At 35.6% G+C, this 20,894-nt stretch overlaps 1 protein-coding gene across 2 annotated transcripts in view; it reads right to left on the reverse strand.

Annotated features, from left to right (window-relative positions):
• Positions 1-20,894, reverse strand: part of LOC145990930 (uncharacterized) — a 44,777-nt gene that overhangs the window by 14,001 nt on the left and 9,882 nt on the right. For both annotated transcript variants that reach the window (XM_083126468.1, XM_083126470.1), the window contains exons 4-7: positions 20,567-20,891; positions 16,149-16,341; positions 4,080-4,232; positions 804-938 (exon numbers count right to left, since the gene is read on the reverse strand). In XM_083126468.1, coding sequence (XP_082982594.1) covers positions 804-938; positions 4,080-4,232; positions 16,149-16,341; positions 20,567-20,891 — 806 coding nt within the window. The remainder of the gene's footprint in view (positions 1-803; positions 939-4,079; positions 4,233-16,148; positions 16,342-20,566; positions 20,892-20,894) is intronic.

The following is a 20,894-nucleotide window of genomic DNA, read 5'->3' on the forward strand; positions in this document are numbered from 1 at the left end:
ACAATGATGGGAGCTACAAAATTTTGGTGTCAAACCTGCCATCATGACAACTGGGAAGCAAAGTAGCAGAAAGCAGTGAGAATTGGATGGGATGTACTGACCACATATCACCCAATGAAAGTAGATTGCTCTATTTATAACTTCTCTCCCTGGCTTCATTATAAAAAAAATCAACGTTAAATATTACAACTTTGTTTTTGCTGTGTACAATTTTCTGCAATGCAAACATTTGACACTGAAGGTGACAATGATGTGTTGAAGAATGCTACACATGGCAAGCATATTGCAACCCACACCCTCTCTGCTCAATTAGGGTTGACAGCAGAACCAGACAGTTTTTTTGTCCTTGGTACACAATAAGTCTTCAATTTAACATGCTAATCAAATGAATGAAACTGATTCAAAATTGTTGAAAATAAATGCAGAAAAAATAACAAAAATATTGATGGATTGAGTTGGTGTTTTAAGTCCACTTTATGCACAGTAAGGCTAATTGGGACTGATCCTACAGTTTAAAGTGGGATCCGAACCACTATAGTGCCTCCACCGGGTATCGAACCGAGGACCCCTTGATTACAAGGTGACGTCGCTACTACTGTGCCATCGGGGAGGCCCTAACATAAACATAACAAAAAATATATACAATCAAGATGCTTGTTGGAGAAAAATGGAACCTTTAATCCTGGCAAACACAAGAATGAGCAACTTTATTTCAGATAAGAACCCCGCAACTAGAGTTATCATTTGAAGTTCCTCGTGCATTATGAACACAAGGAAATTAATGCAAACAAATTTCCACCCACCTGGCTTAACTTATTCTGGTCCTCCTGAGACTGTTTTTGGGCAGCTTCGATTCGTTGCAGCAAGCTCTGCTTCTCACTTTGGGATCCTTCCAGACATTGTTGTGTGTAATACAGCAACTGATGGAGCCGGCTCACCTAAATGACACAACAAAATGGGTGATACATACATAGCAAAGTACTTCTTAGAACTGTGTCAACAAATTGAAATAACTTGTACAGTGAGTTCATTAGTGTTGTTATTCTTGATCATTCTGTGAAAGAAAACGCCATCATATCGATATGCAAAAGTTGACTGTTTAGGCAACGGGAGAGCTTATAAAGTGACACACTGTCTGAAGCTTACATTGCAAGCATAATTGTTGTTGCTTGCTTATCAGTACAGATCTCTTCATCTTAGCGTGCAGTGCAATTTCTCTCTGCTCTGTAGGCAATTTATTATTTGTAGGGAACCGTAAAACACAGAGTCAATAGAATCCATCCCAACACTATAGGTGAACTGAAAGACAATATAAGAACAGAACTTACAAGAATTACGAAAAAGAAACTTTTGCATGTCAATCGTACTCGTTATGCAATATAAATATAGATTGTCTGTATGCTAAAGATATGTGCATAAAAATAAGCAGGATGTTATGGGCATCTGTACTATGCCTCACCATTCTGCAGTCATGTGTTATCTCGGCCCCGAGCCAAACTGTACTTAACATCTGCGACACAAAAGATATGCTTTACCACCAGTGACTCCATTGTGAAATTATATTTCTGCACAAAAGTGAGAGAAAGATCTACAAATATTCCTTCTGATCGACTAAAGCTTTTAACTGAACTGTGAAAACTTGTCTCACATAGCAGGTAACTGAAATAATACATAGAGGTTGTGATTAGATATTCAGATACCCTCTATATCCCAGATGTTCTATTTGAGCGTCACATAATTTGTTCTAAGAAAATATGTTCTTTTAGTTGAAAAAACAGAAAATCACAAGAAATCAGTTACAGTCAGAGGAAATTCATTCATCTACAGCCTGACAATGTTGATCCAGTCGTTTCATTGATATTATCACAATTGACTGTTGTGGGAAATAATTTTCTAATAGATTCAGTAAAACCTTTGGCATTGGTTCAGTATAATTTGAAAGATTAACTGTTCAGAGTTTCATAATCAAATTTTGGAAAATTCTGGATTCTTGGAGAAGTACTGATTGATTGTTTTAAGTCCACTTTATGCACAGTAAGGCTAATCGGTACTTGACCTACAGTTTAAAGTGGGATCCAAACCACTAAGAGCCTCCACCTGGTATCGAACCTGGAACCCCTTGATTACAAGGCAACGACGCAACCACTGTGCCATCGAAGAGGCCCTGTCTTGGAGACGTATATTTGATACCACACATAGTAGTGTTATTGGGAATTTTGTAATCAGTAATTCACTTAAAAAGTTCATTTCTTTAAAAAGTGAAAATGTGAATTTCACATTAGATATTTGCAATAGTTGTATAGGTACATAAGCCATAAATAATGCTATAAAACTATTGATACTATTTAGCCAGTGGAGGCAATTGGGTTCCAAAATTGGGGGAGGGGGCAAGGACAGTTTACTTTCCCTTGGTAGATAAGGTTTAGCATAGCGCAGGGGAGAAAGTAGCAAAAAGTGATGGGGGTGCAGCACCCCCATGCCCCCTCTAATTGCCGCTACTGTATCTAGCCAACACTGATAGCAAACCACATGAACATTCACACGAATGCTCAAGAATAATCCTAAGCACGAGTGATTTTTTACATTTTGGAATATAATAGCAGTTTTCAAAAGAAGAGGTAAATTCGAAAACAGCTGCCCTGGTATCGACCAAATGTCCAGCTGAGCCTTAACATCCTCTGTCCCTGAGCCAGTGGGATCTTTAGTGGTAATTGATAAAGGCAAATGGATTTTAACTCTGTATGTTCTCTATTCAGACAAAAAATGTTTGTAAAAGTAGTTTTTTGTGTATTATTTATATAAGTTGAATTCACGGGTGGTAAAAATATCAAATTTCTTATGATTAGAGCTTGTTTATATGGAATTATCGCAGCCATGTACAGAAGGCTGATCGGGCTATATGCGACCGATGTGGCAATGTTGCTGCCACGTTAGCACATTGCTGCACAATTAGGGCTGTGCGATGTTTCAATATCAAGTTGACATTTTTAAAACAACAAAGAGTCGATATCATAAAAATATTGACTTCGATATTGATATTATCGACATATGGTGGTGTTGTATTCCTTACATACAAGTTAAGTCAAGCAAAGGATGTTAAGATAACCACGCGGGGACAGAACTTGGGAGGTGACTGATGAGAGATTGCATCTAACATGGAGGAAAGCAAATACGTGCAACCACCAATAAAAATAACTAGGTCCCTACTTTATAGAACTTGCTGGTTAATCTTGTGTGTCCAAGTATAGGGATGGTATTGACACGATACGAGACAATACTGGCGAAGACTCGGTCTTAAGTTGTAAATGATTGTTTCGTTCTTGGTCTCACCTCGATATACAGCATATACACAGCATAAAACATTTTTCTGTTTGATGCATAGTTTCGACACTACGAGCAGAGACAGCTCCAGAAGAGGGCAGGGATGAAACTTCAAATTGAAATATATAGATGTGTCGATATTGTCGCGATTGTCAATATCGGTATTTTCGAAATTTGATATATTGACTCCATATCGAAAAATCAATATCGCACAGTCCTAATTGTGCTTTCTTTACCACAGACTACCACATTTCAAGTTTCTCTAATTTTTTTTATTTTTAAAATATCTACTGAAGATCTGAATTTGACTTTGTCCACAGAAGTGCAAAATAATCCATCTTGAAGTACTAAAAAATCTCAAGTTTATATCTACGGATGATTATGAACTGAATGGTGTTAAATTCCCCATTCTTGCAAAATGATAGAAAAACTACAAGTTTTAGTGAATTTTTCATTATTAGAAGAAAATGCAATAAAGAATAATTTTAAGACAATGTATGTTCAATAAAAATAGATACTTGAAGCTTTCCAGTGAGGTATACCTACAGTATTTTTTTTTTCCTCCTACTGGGTACAATTTTACAAGCACACAAACCGAGGACTCAATATTTTTGATGTGGATAGTAAGCTGTTTTAGTGATTTTAGTCTTGGGTAATGCATCTTCCACATTCATTACAATAGGGAGAGAGAGAGAAAAGCAGTAAAATCACAGAAATAAAAATACTTACAAAATGCAACATTTAAAATTCTTGCTTACCTCTGCACTAGATTGTGCCAATTTGTGCTGCAAATGTGTTGCATGGTTGCTTGCAGCTTCAAGGCTTGATTGAAGGGCTCTCTCAGAATGACCCATTGCAGCCAGCTTATACTCGTACAGTTCCATTACGGCTGATGTTGGAAGGTCCTTAATCTATGAAGGGAGAAAAGAAAGATTGATTGAGTTGGTGTTTTAAGTCCACTTTATGCACAGTAAGGCTAATCGAGACTGGAACTAGCTTTAAGTGGGATCTGAACCACTATATGCCCCACCAGGTATCCAAGCCAGGGGGAAATGAGATAGATTAAAAAAAAACCTGATGAAAAAGCTCCTCGAAAAAATATAGATTCACTTTTAAATGTAAAATTATTATAGATGGGCCAATAAGAAATGTTGGCCTATACTGATATAAAATTTACCGACACTGATACCCAATATTCTACCGACCCGATATAAAATTACAAATGGTTCTTGAAGAACCTGAGTGGTTCATTGACCTCCTTGATAAATGCATGTTTCGAGGTGACTGCAGTGCAAAAGAAGTTACATATTTAGACATTTGCTTTTTTAAAAAGTATGGCATGGAGATTATCCATAAAAATTATAACAAAATGGCAGAATTTTGCACTAAATTGTAAGATATTTATACATATATCGGATTGGTAAAATAATCGGTTATTTTACCAATAAACCGATATGCCTATTTCGGCAGATTCCAATAGAGTACGGATTAATCTGTCCCATCCCTAAAAATGGTATAACTCTTGATTTGCAAATCAAACAATTCTCACATTGAAACCAGCAAGTTACATAATGCCTCTTCCTTGTACTGTTAGGTCAACCATATGCCAGGGGTTGTCTAGAAGGTGGGTGGTGAGCTGGTATTGGATATTTTTGTCAACACGGTATAAAAAATAAGGTAAAATGTCATACATACCGACATAGTCCAGAACATACAGACATACTTGATATATGAAGGGGTGTTGTGAACCCCTCTTCCAATGGAAGTGTTCATCTGTTTTAGGTTAACAATAGGAGAGAGGGGGTTGACGAGACCAAAGGAAGGAAATTTCTGTGGCCTCCATGAAAGCCAAATCCAACCATGGAAAAACTTCACCCAAGATAGTTCAAGTCAAAGTTTGTTTTAAGTTCACTTTATGGCAGATTGACTAATCGGGTTCTGCAGTTTGAAGTGGAATCTATACTATGAAATGCATCACCATCTAGAATCAAACCTAGGGCAATGGAATAAGCCACTATGCCAGTGGTAGCCAAAGTGTGTGCCAGAGCACCTTGGATGGCTTTCAGAGGTGCCACAAAATATTTCAATATTTTCACTAAAATGACACTTATTCCAAATATTTGCTTACTTAGTACATTTTACATGTAAAATGATTCTGAATTTGAAATAAGTGATTATTTTTTAACTTAAGACAAGCAACCTAGCTACACTAACTGAATGTTGCAAGTGTTAGATAGGCCTACATTATAACTTGAGTGCCACGGAAAAATCTTGAAACACTAAGGGTGCCGTGACACGAAAAAGTTTGGGAACCTGTGCACTATGCTATCAGGAAGACCTCAGTCAGGCTGGAGTTTTACACTCATTATCAATTTCACTTCCAATTACAATGACATCTGCTTAAAGAACAGGCACTTGCAATTACTTGCTTGTTGTGCACATGCATACGTGTCATTCCACATCAAATCAAAGCAAAAAACTAAGATTTTGTCACCCAATATCTCCGATTTCCATGAAATTTGGTACACACCCTTCCTTTATGGTTGAAGGAAACCCCCTAAATTTTTTCACTCTGTCTCAAACGGTTTTCATTTTACAGCATTTTGAAAAAAATTATGGCTCTGATATTTTATTGCTTACCTACTTAAAAAAATATATCCTACATCTCGATTTCCCTTCAAAATTGAATATCAGCCAATTTTGAAACTAAATTTCAACAATTTGCACTAGATGTGGTGAAAAAAGATATGGGATATGTAGCCTGAAATGTACTGAAAACAATGTCTTTTACGACAGATTTCTATAATTTTTTCATAGCTGAGTTATAATAATTATCACAACTGTTTGCATAGCCCAAAAATGTTGCAAGTCATGAAACAAAAATGGCTGTCATTTTCAAACTAAGTCTAGTTTTAGAAAATAATGCCTGTTTTGAACTAACCTTGTACAGGGGTTACAACGAGAAACAAATGAAAAAAAATTAAAAATGGGCGAGTAACCAGTGCTGGACCATTTGGTACGGATTGACCCTGAAATTTTATGCAATGTATAAAAAACGTAAAATTTTTGTCGGAAGGAATAAAAATACAAAAAATTTTTTTTTTTGTAGAGAAAGAGCATGTCTTTGCAATGATTTTCAACATCAAAAACTTTTGGTTCCATTATACCTACATGATGAAAATTTAGATTTTTGTAACCTAGTTAATAATATTATAGTTATATAATCAGAGATTTATATAAAGGTGTAAATGAGTTTAGAAAGGGGTAGCAACCTAAAGTAAACTTGATAAAAGATAAAGACGGTGATTTTCTAGCTGACCCAAGCGATATTCTAAATAGATGGAAGAACTACTTTAATGACCTTTTAAATGTCCATGTAGGAGATAAATCAGAAGTAAATGAAGTACACACAGCAGAATCTTTAGTTCCAGAACCTAACTTGACTGAAGTTAAAGATGCTATTAAAAGGCTAAAGAATAACAAAGCACCTGGCACTGATTTAATACCAGCTGAGTTAATTAAATATGGTGGAAATTCGTTAATATGTCAAATTCATAAATTAATTTGTTTAATATGGAATAAAGAAGAAATCCCTCAACAGTGGAAAGAATCCATAATTGTTCCTGTGTTTAAAAAAGGTGATAAAATGAACTGCAATAATTACCGTGGAATTTCTCTTCTCTCAACAACATACAAAATATTATCTAACATTATTTTAACATTATTTTAACCATATGCTAATGAAATTATAGGTGATTATCAATGTGGATTTAAACGTAACAGATCAACTACAGATCAAATTTTTCACATCAGACAGACACTTGAAAAAAAGTGGGAATATAATCAAAATGTCCATCAGCTATTCATTGATTTCAAAAAAGCATATGATTCGGTCAAAAGAGATAAATTATATAGTGTATTAGTAGAGTTTGGAATACCTAAGAAGCTTGTTAGTATGATAAAAATATGCACCAGTGAAACAAAGTAAAATTCGTGTGGGTATTAATATGTCTGACAAATTTACAATTCATGATGGGTTAAAACAAGGAGATGCATTATCTCCATTGCTCTTTAATTTTGCCTTAGAATATGCTGTGAGGAAGGTAAAAGAAACTAAAGGAGGACTAAAATTAAATGGTGTTACTCATTTGTTAGCATATGCAGATGATGTAGACTTACTGGGGGATGATGTGAATACAATTAAGAATAATGCTAAAATATTTTTCAAAACTGCTAAAGAGATAGGTTTGGAAGTTAACAAAGAGAAAACTAAATATATGTTTACAGCCCGAAACCAAGTGTTAGGTAATAATCAAAATCTAATTATTGATAACAACTCGTTTGAACCAGTTTCCAAATTCAAATAGTTAGGAGTAATATTAACAAATGAAAATTATATTAAAGAGGAAATAAAAAGTAGGCTTAATTCAGGAAATGCATGTTACTTCTCTCTTCATAAACTTTTGTCTTCTCGTTTAATATCTAAGAAACTAAAAGCTAAAATATACAAAACAGTAATTTTGCCTGTAGTATTATATGGATATGAAACTTGGTCCCTTACATTGAAAGAGGAACATAAATTGAGAGTATTTGAAAATAAGATCCTTAGGAAAATATTTGGACCTAAAAGGGATGAGGAGACAGGTGAGTGGAGAAGGTTACATAATTTGTATTCATGTCCAGATATTATTAGAATAATTAAATCAAGAAGACTTATGTGGGCAGGCCATGTGGCACGAATGGGAGAGGAAAGAGGAGTTTACAGAATTCTTGTTGGCAAACCTGATGGTAAGAGACCTGTAGGAAGGCCAAGACGAAGATGGAGGGACAACATTGAGATGGACCTAAGGGAAATCGGTAGGGATGGAAAAGAGTATATAGATCTTGCTCAAGATAGGGAAAGATGGAAGGCCTGTGTTGCTGCAGCCATGAACCTTCGGGTTTAAGAAGGCTAGAGAGTTAGTTAGTAACCTAGTTTTCCTAGTCTGTTTATAGGCATTTGTAAAAAAATTTTTAGTGCTGGTGTATTTTTTCTGAAATCCTCATTATTTCATTGAAGTTTGTGTAAAATTTCAAAGAGATCTGATCATTGGTTAAGGAGAAAAGAAATAAAATGTAAGCAATTCTATCTTGTGTTGAGGGTCTCAAGAGTGACAGACAACGATGATAGTTGGACAAATGATGATAGTGCTGTAAAATGAAAACCGTTTGAGATAGAGTGGAAAAAATTTAGGGGTTTCCTTCAACCATAAAGGAAAGGGTGTATACCAAATTTCATCGAAAGTGGAGCTGGTGGGTGGCATGACCTCGTTGAAATGGCGGGTAATGACTCATACCTAACTTGAATTTAGGTGACTTTATGTAAATGCTTGCTGATTGCCTGACTAATCACATTCACGGTAAGGTAAAGGTAAAGTTCCCCATGCATATAGCACCATGCTATGAAGGCACATTTAGGGCATGTGGGTGTAGGGCCCCACACATTCTCGATCTTGGCCATTTTGGAGGTGATGTGATCAGCATCATGCTCTGGCTGCATTAAACCCCAAGGGTTGCCCTTAGGTACCCACTGATTTGAGGATGGGTGAGCCCAAGAGCCACTTTATGCGGGAACAAGGCCGGAATAATTCCAACCTTAGATCACCCACCCAAGAATCAAACCCAGGTCTCCCACATAGCAGTCAGACACCCCACCGTATCACGCCTCGGCGTGAGTCGATCCTAGGACCCGGGGATCATAAATAAATAAGATAATCAGGTTATAAAAAGGGGTCCCGCTGAAGCATTGGAAAAGAGCTTCTTAAAAGCTAATCACGCCAGCAACCTTCAGCGGAGTTAGAAAAACCCCACTGATATTGCTTTAGGCCGGCACAATATGAAAATCAGTAATCAGCATTTTTCCTCAGAATCGTCTTTGCCAAAGGACACGCACAAGTCAACAGATTTACAGATCGAATGTTCAAATTCCGAATAAATAGTCCATGTGAGAAAATCTGCTTCTAGTTGCTTTTAGATCCAGATCGAATACAGTAATTGCTAGAGAGCTCCAGAGTCGCATTTCGTTGCTTTCTGTTGTACATCGAAGTTAAGTCGTAGTAACTGAGCTCATAAAGAATCGAAGACAAAAAAGGAGAGAATTACGTTTAGAAATTGGGCTTACGTTAGGACAGTTTCGGGAGAAACCAAGTTGCACTCCCTAGTTCCGCTTTATTACAGGGTAGGACCACGTCGAAGCAAGGATCTGCAAGGAGACGAGAATTTCTAACGGCACTACAGGTAAACAAACATTCCTATATCTTACCTCCCCCAACTGTTCAGTCAAGTGAAGTATTATATTGAAAAATTGTGTGTTCTTATTTCACGGGGCTAGCCCCCTTGCTGTATGAGTGTTGACGTTGGTCTTCAGAGCTGTACACCCTTTCTCTTACAATGCACCTCTCCCAGCCAATAAACTTCGAATATCAGGCTTTCACATAGCCTATCTACAATCCCCTAAATCTAAACAATGGTGTGTTTAGACGTGGCCGAGTTGCTCGGTTTTTCTTTCTTCCCCCCCCCCCCCCACAAATTTCCTCTCGCGAAATGCTCGAACGGCATTCTCGTTTTATTGTTGTTCCCTGAGCTGTAAGTGCGTCATTACTGTTAACGATGTTTAATGTCGATACTAGGCTTTAATTCACCCTACCCCCCCCCCCTATAGGTTAATCGACCTCATGTCAGGGTCGATCACCTGCAAAATTTAAAAATGTGGAGGAAAAGAAAAAAATAAAATAGCATGTCATAACTAGACCACCGTGCCTCTCCTAGACAAATTCACAGGAGCACTAATTAAAATTATACAGGGTTCCCACACAAACTCCAAATCCATTTTCCCTGAGATTTCCCTGAGTTTTCCAGAATCCTCATATTTTTTCCAGAGTATTGAATGCACAGTAAATGACTACTATAATTTTACAATGGCCTCATCCATTTCCCCCTCATAGCCATACCATCCTCACCTTCTTTATTACTGTTGTTTTCTGATGCAAATAAAAAACTAGTTCAATAATAAAATAAAATTACACTTCTTTGCATGTAATTAAGAACAAAGATTACCAGTTTTCTAGAACTTTAAACAACTCTGAAACAATTTCTAACATATCTGATATAGAACATTGAAATATTTTCACACTTTTCATACATGTTTATAAATGGATAGAATATCAATTAATCTGTAATGCGTACAATAATAGCTAAGACAAACAAGTTACTGAAATTTTTAAAACATAAAAATGAAAAAATGAAGTGACAATTATTAGTACCGATTTAAAAAGGAATAATAAGTTACTGAGACTGAAATATAAAACAAGAAATGTACTTAATGTCTGATACAGCAAATTAAGAAACTTTACTTCTCAGTAGCTTCAAGTCTTTTTAATTGTTCTGAAATAGCCTTTGCTTCTTCTTGCATCTTTTGTTGTTTGCCTTGGAAAGCACGGATCTCACTTGTTTTACGTTTCATTTATTTCCTTTTGTCATCTTTGTGATCACATTTCTTTCTCATCTTCTGTAATGCTTCTTCGTATCTAATACGTGCACCTTTAACACTCTGGATCATATCTTTGCTTACTTCTCCATTTGACACTCCTCCTACCACTTTCACTGCATCATAAACTTGCCGAATAGCCACAACAGACTCTTCTTTCAAGTTTTCTATTAAAACCTGCTTATTTACAGAAAACCCACTTTCACATATGCATTGCCATGTGATAAAATCAAAACCAACTTAACAGTGCTCCAAAACGAGCCTAATCTAAGATGAAGAAGTGAGGAATGCTAGTACGTAATGGTAAGTTTGTGACAGTTGCAAGTGCAAATATGATGGGGGGTTAAGCATACACCATTCAACTGGCCTTCACCTCATGATATTCAATTTCTGGCATATCTGTTGAGAAAACTATTTCACTACATGATATTAATGTAGATCTGCTGGTCCTACAAGTAATTCCATTTTACACATATGTGAGCTTTTGAGGCATGTAAAAATTCACATGTCATGTCATGACTATAACAATAGTTGAACATGATCAAAAACTTAAAACATGAACAAGTATTTATGAACAGTACATAATTCATATATGGCACTAATAAGTAAATATTTAAAATTCAGTACTAAATGCAGTAAATACACAATCAACAATATTGTACACAAAATATGGCAGAAAATAAATATTTCCCTAAACAGGACACTCCATTTTTTTACTATTTTGTAAAAAAAGAAAGAAGAAAAAACTTAAAACTACTCCCTAATAAGGGAAATCAGATGAACAGTGGTTAACTTTGGACATCAGGTTATCATTATTATGTGTTTTCCACACCTTGAAATATATTTTACGTCATGTAAAAGATCGAAATCTGCTAATTACATTTTAAAAAGCGCAAAATTTATAAGGGTATATGCTTGGTCACCAACCCTGGAATCACATTTAAAAACAAGAAACAGACAAACAAATAGATATGAGTTCCTTGCTGAGAGAGAAATCTACAACAGCCTGGATTATCCACAGACAGGAGAATATTATAATCCTTCAGTTTTGCTTCATTGGGAACCATTAATCAATTACAAGATTTTCCCTGAGATTTCCCTGAGTTTTGTATTTTTTTCAAATTCCCTGAGATTTCCAAGTTTTCCAGGTGTGTGGGAACCCTTATTATACTTTTTCCTTATTTATTTTATTTTTACTAAACCTTTTCATTACATAACACAATTTCACATATCTTTCCCAAGGGGGCTGGAAGGTATAATGTGTAAACAACTGAGAGGTGAGAAACAATTACCAGTCAGACTTATGTTTATTTTGTCTGTTGAGGGTTTCTCGCTTGAAAGAAACTTGCTTCCTCTTTTGTTTACAAATTGATGATGTGCCATGTAAGCAAAATTTATACTTATTCGAAAAATAAATAACATTTGTCCTTACAAATTTGTGCACTAATTATTTTATGCAATGTGTAAAGGAAGTAAAATGTGACTTCTACTTACTTTAAACTTATCCAACAGGATGCTAATAGCATGAAAAGAAATTAATAAAAATAAAAAACATGTTAATATGGATGGGTATTGCACTGGATGGGAATATCCAATACTGTGATAAGATATTTTCAAAGTTAGGACCCAAACCTGGAGCAGTCAACATTTTAACCAAATATTATTCTTAATTATAAATAAAATATATTATTTTTTCCATTATGCAACAACATTCTTACTGGAGGAAGTAAAAAACAGCACTTGGAAATACTTTCTTATCCCTGTTACCGTAATACTTACACATGTTTAAGCACAATATATTTTTCTATTGTAACTTTATCATGCAACTTTTTTCTATTTCTGCATTTAAATATCTCAATCATAAATTATGCAAAAAAAAATTACAATATAAAGCTATTCAGTGGAACCTTGATTTTACGTTTTTCTGGGAACCAAGCTGAAAAAACATAAAATGTGGGAAAATGTAAAATCAACGACAATTTCATAATGTTTTGCTATGTTGGGACCATCAAAATTGATTGTATAATGCGGGAAAATGTAAAATCTGGGAATGTCGAATCGGGGTTTCACTGCACTATTGAATAGAAATTTATTTGTGAAATATGATTTTTGTCATAAAATTAATCAATTTCGAGCACACTGCATATCCACAAACATTCAGGCCTCCAAAATATTCCTGTCTATTAGTATGGACCTGTGTTTTATTATGTTAATTTTGTCAAAATTAGAATTTTCAAAGAGAAAGATTTCTTTTGTTCTTAGTCTTTTATACTCAATGTAGAAATCTAGTAACAAAAGTCCAAAATTAATCAACATTTAATTGCCTTCAAATAGCCTAGTAAAAGCAAACAGATCCTGAAAAACACACCTGTTCTACTTAAAAACTGATTTATATTACTTTTGTTAACACGCAGTGGGACAGTGGGAGATGTATGTCAAATACATCCTTTGTTGCAGTTGGGTGAAGGAAAATTTTTAAATATGATTCATAAATAAAATTTACAAAAAATGCTAAAAACTAGGGCTGAGCTGATACCGATGCCGATACTCTCACTGATTCCAACCAATACTGATATTTGTATAATTCCAATCTAAAATAATAAAAGCTATACGACGCACGCTTTTAGAAGCGATATCGGGCGGGGCCACGCAGAGGGTGTGCGTGGCGATCAGCGAATGGCAGGAGTGCAACGTTGTACAGTTAGGAGACTGCGGCACGGAAGTTAAAAGCCGTGTTCTGTATTTTTCTTGCGGGCAAAAAGTTTTCATAAAACTCTCCACTTTAAGGTTCGTCATAAGATGGGGCAAGACATTTTGAACCTGACTGTCCAAGTCCCATGAATTTCCGTCGCCTACAGCCGGAGTTATCGTTCCTTGAAGAAACAAGGGAAACATCTCCTTTCATTTCCTTCCGCCTGTTTTTTTCGTTGCCACCGTGTTGACGCAGCTGAGTTGTTGTGTCTAGGGAAAACTGTGGGTGTTAAATTCGTCTCGATATAAACAATGACCCTTCATTGTTCTGGGCGTTCTCGAACATTGAAAGGCTGGGTCAATTTGAGTTCAGCGTTTTCGTAGCAAGGCTGGTATAAAATTATTCGCTTATCGTTAACTTGTGCGCCACGATTACGAAGAACAGTTTGTGAAAAGATTAAATACAGCCCTTTCGTGCAATAGTGTGTGTTCCGTGTGTTATTTTAATTTTAAATAATGTCACTCTCAAAACCTAGCACCAGTAGTACAGGCACCAAGGGTGCAAAATCTAATCATTAACCTCCAGAAGAGTGACTCGGAAATGAGTGAAATCAGTGACACGGAGACCGAGGAAGACGACGAGAGAGGTGATGAATAAACACCTTCAAGCTTCTTTCAGGTATAGGTTTCTCGTATATGCTACAGTGTTAAGATATTGTAATCCTGCGTAGAAGTATTCACTATATCATTTCACTGTACTCATATATACTGTGCATGCATTATCAAAATAATGGACACATCGCGAATCTTCTGTCCTTCTCTTGCGCTAGCAGTTAGTTTGGCAACAGCGCAGTAGCACTGGCTGGGTATTGGCTGAACTCATGTTCCTTCTAAAAGCGTACGCCGTATAGTTATTACGTATGTGTGTGTGTGTTTAGTATTGTTACATTTTGTAGATATTTGTATTTTGTATTTTTGAAAAAGGGAGATGAATACATAAATGAATCCACCAAACAATGCTCTCTTGCAACTATGCATCACAACTTGAGCAAGGCGATCATACCCCCCCCCCCCCCTTTCCAACGTTGAAAAATGAGATCATGCCTCTTCAACCTCCTTTAAACTAAGGGATCATGCAAGAATAACTGGCGAGTTACCAGCCCCGGACACAACGTCTAAAAACTAACAGTAAAAGTGTAACGTAAACCCTATCTCGTCTCTTTTTTGTCCTTTAACAAAGATAATATTAAATAATAAACAAAATGTAAGGAGAGAATTGTAAGTTGCCAGTCTTTTGCTTATATATCAGGTGATTGATTTCAGACTTGACTTTGCTTTTGACATATACTTTCGGCAAACTTCTAAAAAAGTATTAAATGCTTAGTACTACCCCTTGGCGTGGAAGGAAATCCAAACCCACCACTACACTTTCCAGGAAGTAAGTGCAATCAACTGTCGTTCAAATAAAATTATTTCCTTGCCGAGTACCCTGTGCCGAAACATGTTCGTTGAAACCCAGTTATGTAGGTCGGGACAATAAAAGTCTAAGGTTGTAAAAGAAAAAGGGGATTAGTTCAGGTACTTGAATTTCCAGGAATATGCCATGTACTATGTCTGAGACAGTGAACCACTCACATGGGCGATGACTGTTTTGACTGTGGGAGGTCTCTTCGTGGCTACCGTGACCTCGTTGAGATTATTGTGACACGAGACCGCATCTGTAGGAACAAAGACTTTGAAGGAACTCCTATGGGGATAATTTCTAGTTACCCTTGATTTGCAAGATACTTGACCGCGAGTCTTATCTGCATATGGATCTTTGTCACGTACTTGATGTTCACGGAACTTGAGTCCATGTTCAATTAATAAATGCACAACTGTACGTATTTTTCATTTTTCTTCAAAGCCAAATGTAAGTTGGAAAAGCTGAACGAACCTTTGAAAAGAAACAAATGTTGGTTTTCGACACACTTCTAGCAACTCAAAAACAATGGCATCTTCTGGTATTGGGAAAAAAATTTTGACCGATACTGATACCACTGGTATCGGCCAATACTGATACATCAGTATCGGCTCAGCCCTACTAAAAACTGGAAAAAAAGGGGCTAAATTTGCATATTTCACAACACACAGTGAATAAAATTGTATTTAGGATATCCTTGCACCCATGCCAAAACCATGAATGTGCAAATTTTGACTTTTGACCTATGTGCACTTTCTAATTTTTGCTGATAGATTCCTATACTAAATTATATGAGCTTAATAAACAGTTATATTTTACCAATGAATCGAAATGTAAAACCTGTTTATCTTCCTCCAGAAAATTGAATATTTTTATCTCAAAGTAAGATGGTGTTGACAATGGTGTGACAAAATGATGATATCCACTTGAAACCACTGCATGGAACCAATCAATGTTTGTGTGTGTGTGTGTGTACCGCAATTGCAAATAAATAAATAAATAAATAAGGTTTCTATCTATTAGTGGTTCTTTACACTGAACCCATTCTTTTCAACCAATATACCATTGTTATTAGTAAATACTCATAATTACTGACATTAACTTAATGCTAACTACATGAAATGTGTTAAGTAAAGAAGGCCAACTAACCTCCATTCTTGACATGCAATCTTCCAGTTTCACTATTATCTGGTCCAAACGTTCTTCTTGTGACTTCCCAAACATAGGCATGATGTCTTGCTGAACCTCTGAGGAGTTAACCTTCGTATTTAACTTTGAAGTATTCAAAGGAACCATTAGAAGCGGCTCAAGATCCGAGAGGGTTTTTGAAAGAGCATTAATGCTGCAAAAACACACCAAAATGAAGGTCAGAGGAAAACGTTTTATGGTTATAAATAACAAAATGTACAGGGTGAGACATAAATATGGCTACAAGTTTGAAGTAAATGTAGTGTGTTACTGTACAATGTAGAGGGAAATGGTTCATGGTATATTAAACATGAAACTTCATTTTATCATTTCAGATAAGTGTCACATGCCCGAGCTTACATCATTAGCCAAGATGGAGCTTAACAAGCAGCAGCAAGTTACAGTTGCAGTGGGCAATTGCATACCAGAATGATCGTGAGAGCCGTGCGCACAGCAATGGACTTAAACTGAATAACAATTTGACGTGAGTAGTCGTTTTCTCCACTTTCCCACAGTCGAAAGCAACAATGTTATGTTAAAATCACGTCTCGACAGTCTCACGATCATTCTGGTATAGAATTGCCCACGCTGCAACTGTAACTTGCTGCTACATGTTTAGCGCCATCTTGGCTAATGACGTAAGCTTGGACGCGTGATACTTATCTGAAATGATAAAATGAAGTTTCAAGTTTAATATGCCATTCACAATTTCCGTCTACATTGTACAGTAACACACTACATTTACTTCAAACGTGTAGCTATATTTATGACTTACCCTGTATAATATATTTGGAAAATGTTACAATTGAAGAAAGATATTTCAAAAATGGGAATATAAAAGGGTTGATCTGATACCATTTTTGAACCAATATCCATACCAATACTTATACACTCACCTATTCCCACTGATAACAGTGATTTAACATTGCAAAAATTAAAACTTGTGTCAGAATATTTATAAAATACTATTAAAAATATAATTATACCACATCAATCTAACAGAGTTTGGCTTTAAAATATTCAAGATATTTCATAAAGGAATTGAAATATTAAAATAGCTATCCTCTAAACATAAAATTCAATTCTGTCACACAATATTCATATAAAATTACATAAATCATATATTTTGCATAATTTACAGGATAATTACACTGTTCTACAAGGGTTTTATTTCTTATGTGAAAATACGTTTTTCTGAAGGAATTTGGTATTGAAAATTCAAATCCGTAATTAGAATTTCGCTATCAGGGACAGTTTTTTTAGTTATAAGGAAATAGAGAGTCTCATTTTACTCAGATTCACCGTTCGTGATAAATGCAGGGAATTGTCAGATGAGCAGTTGGCAACATCTGCTTCTGTTTCAGATGTTGGCAGTCCTGTTACTAAGCTGCAACTGTACCTGCAAGTTATTGTCAAAATACTAAGCATTGTGTTTGCAGCTTTTGTGTTAAGCTACATCTGCAGCAACACAAGCCTTCCATCTGTCCCTATCCTAGGCAAGATGTATCCAATATTTTCCATCCTTACCAATTTCCTTTAGGTCCAGGGATATTAGAAGATATCCATGGAATATAATGAGTATAAGTGGAAGATAATAAGCGACTTCAAGATAGTTGCAATGATATTGGGAATGCAACATGGCTACACAAAGTATACCTGCTTCCTCTGCAAATGGTATACCCGTGACAGAAGAACCACTACACAAAAAATTGACAAGTGGGAGAAAAATTATACAGCGTGTCATGTTCCTCTTCCCCCTCTTCACAACAAGCTAGGCCTTATGAAACAATTTGTAAAGGCTATGGACACAACTGGAAGAAGATTTAAGTGTATTTCAAACAAATTGCCTCGTCTTTCACCAGCAAAGCGAAAGAAAGGTACTTTGTGGGACCTCAAATTAGAGAACTTCAGCAAATCCAGAGTTTGAAGCATGTTTAACTAGGGTTACCAGACCAGTATGAGGGAAAAGTAGGACATGATGTCCCAAAATGTAGGACACAAAACATTCACAATAAATAATACACATTTCTAGAACACGTTAGAAAGCAATGTACAATTTACACTTTTCAACTTTTTTTAAAAAAAGTGATTTCTTAATGAATTCTTATATGCAAAATTTCCAAACTTGTAATCAATTCTAAACGATACACTTCTCACCACACACGTTTTAACCCACACTTCTGAGGAGCCAATTTTTAACAAAATTTCAGGTTTAGTCAAAATATATTTATGAGATACTGAACAGTCAAACTCTATGAAATTAGCTATACTGAACCCCAGTGCCAAACTCTTTTTATAGACTTTCTGAAAAAAAAAATAATATTTGAAGCATTCCACCGAATAACTCTGTATGGCACTTTTGGGAATGTGCTGAGTTACCAGTGAAATCATGCTGCGGCCTTGCTTCTCAAGCTACAAGCTGGCCGGTCATAAGGTCGGATGTTGCCCAATGATTGCTACTGTGTTTGCATAAGGTTTATGTTGTTTCTACTGTAGTCCAGTAACATACAACAGGTTTTATCCGTTGTTCTCGCATTCACTGAAATGTGCCATACAGCATTATTCGCTGGAATGCTTCATTTCTCTCATGACTCCATTTGCTGATGGTAATGAAAATACTCTCTCATTATGGCCTAGAATGGCAGACAAATATCCAGCAATTACCATAACTTGAAATGGTTCTAGAAGTTACAACTAGGGTAGTTTTAGTTCAATTACTTTGTTCTCTATACACCCCTGCTTTATAATCAAAATATTGAATAAGAATGGGAAACACCTTGTTCCATCAGTATAAACCCCATGGCAAGATATTCCGCTCAGGCACTGAATAGTTACATCATCAGAATGTGGTCCCAAAACTTTGTTCATTAAGTGCTTCTGTTTTTGTTCTAAGATAAACTTTTATTTTATTTTTGGGCAATATAGAATCAAAATAAATTTCACTATTGAGTTTGGGAGTGCAGCCCATAGACTTGTAACTTGCATGATTTCTATTTTTTTTAACTGAAACACGCATTTTCCTAATTAATATGATGTGATGCTCAAAATGTAGGACATATCCGGGAAAAACCGGACGTCTGGTAACCCTATGTTTAACAGGCAGAGGAAAAAGAGCATGGATATAATGTTATATGCAATATAAATTGCAAAAAAATTATTAATTTTTTTGAAAATAAGTATTATATAACAATTCTGTGTGTGAATATTGTGTCACATATCACATTTAAACATAATATACTAGGTTTCGAGAAAGGATGATTAAATTATTCCATGAGTTCACTCAGTATTCGCCTTAAAATTGCAAGAATTTTAGATAAAATTAAAATCACGATTACTCGTAAACTATCCCTGACGGAGAAAATCTAAATACAGATTTGAAATCAGCCCGAAACTTGCAATAGGAATCACAACTTTTTCCTCCAGAAAAATGAAAAAAAGTTTTTTTTTTTTTTTTAATAGAACAGTGTTATTAGTCTCTGCAGAAGTTTTGCAGAATCTGAACCCAGAAAGTACAAGCTAGAATCCGTGATTAAATTTGACCATTTTTACTGGCACAGCCTACAAACATAAGTTATTAGATAAAGTACTTCATACTTATTAATTGTGAGCAGGCAGCATATACAAAGTGGTTATTATGATACTAACCAAAACCAAACACAAATGCCCATACATTTCTAACCAACTATTATTATTATTATTATTATTATTTTTTTTTTTTTTTTGCATTCGAACTTAACCAAATCTTGGTGGAGGTGTGGTTGAGGAAATTTCTTTGAGATTTTGACTTGGTTTTGTTGTTATGACCTGGGACAAGTTAATTTAAAGTCTGCCACTACAATAACAATAGCAACATACTGTACTATTTGCATATTTAGTAAATGTAAAAGACAATTTTTATTAAAAAGAACACAATTTTGTGTAACTTATATTTTTAAGGTTTCAATTTCTTTCACAAGATTTGACATGCTAGTGGTACAGTCGTGAACACTTCTAGTCCACTTCAAAGTCAATGGGGTTGTTACAATCCAGAAATGTCAATGACTGTACAAGCAACATTTTCCGAAGTTTCAATGTTGAAAATTCTTGATTAATAAAAGTAACTACGTTGCAACATATATTCTGAAAGGGGAGGAATTTTTTACCCTGGTTGGGAAAGGTTTTGGGAATGTAGAGCCATGGAAAGAAATTTCAATCATATACAGAGCTAAGTCTATTTTTAGACAATTTGCTACAACAAAGACAAGACTATCTGGTCTCAAAACATAATCAATTTAAAGTTTCTAATCTCTATACCATATTTAACATTTTTGTAATGACCTAGAAAGATTTTTTATTTTCGATATCAGCAATTCCAAACAGGTAACAATTTGACCACTCACCTATCATCCGTGAAACCCACTGTTCCGGCAAGCTTCAGAACTTTCGTCTTGATGCTGGGTTTTCCTATATACAGTGAAACAGCTAACACCATTTGGACTTGCTTGTTGCACAATAGCTGTGAATATAATTCCAACCAACTGCCGCCGTGACATGCCAAGCAACCAATGAAATCTATTGCTTCTGTGTACAGAGCTGTGACCTCAGCTTGGAAGAGAGATTCCTCAAAATGTTCCGAGGACAATAGCGGTTGGAAAAGAGCATGGAAGACTTGCGCTTTTACTAGGCTTACTATCTTCTGGCGAAGTTCAGAACGTTTACAAAGCAGTG

The sequence above is a fragment of the Lepisma saccharinum genome, chromosome 8 (genome assembly GCF_977018435.1).
Source record: "Lepisma saccharinum chromosome 8, izLepSacc3.1, whole genome shotgun sequence".
In the NCBI taxonomy this organism is placed as follows: domain Eukaryota; kingdom Metazoa; phylum Arthropoda; class Insecta; order Zygentoma; family Lepismatidae; genus Lepisma; species Lepisma saccharinum.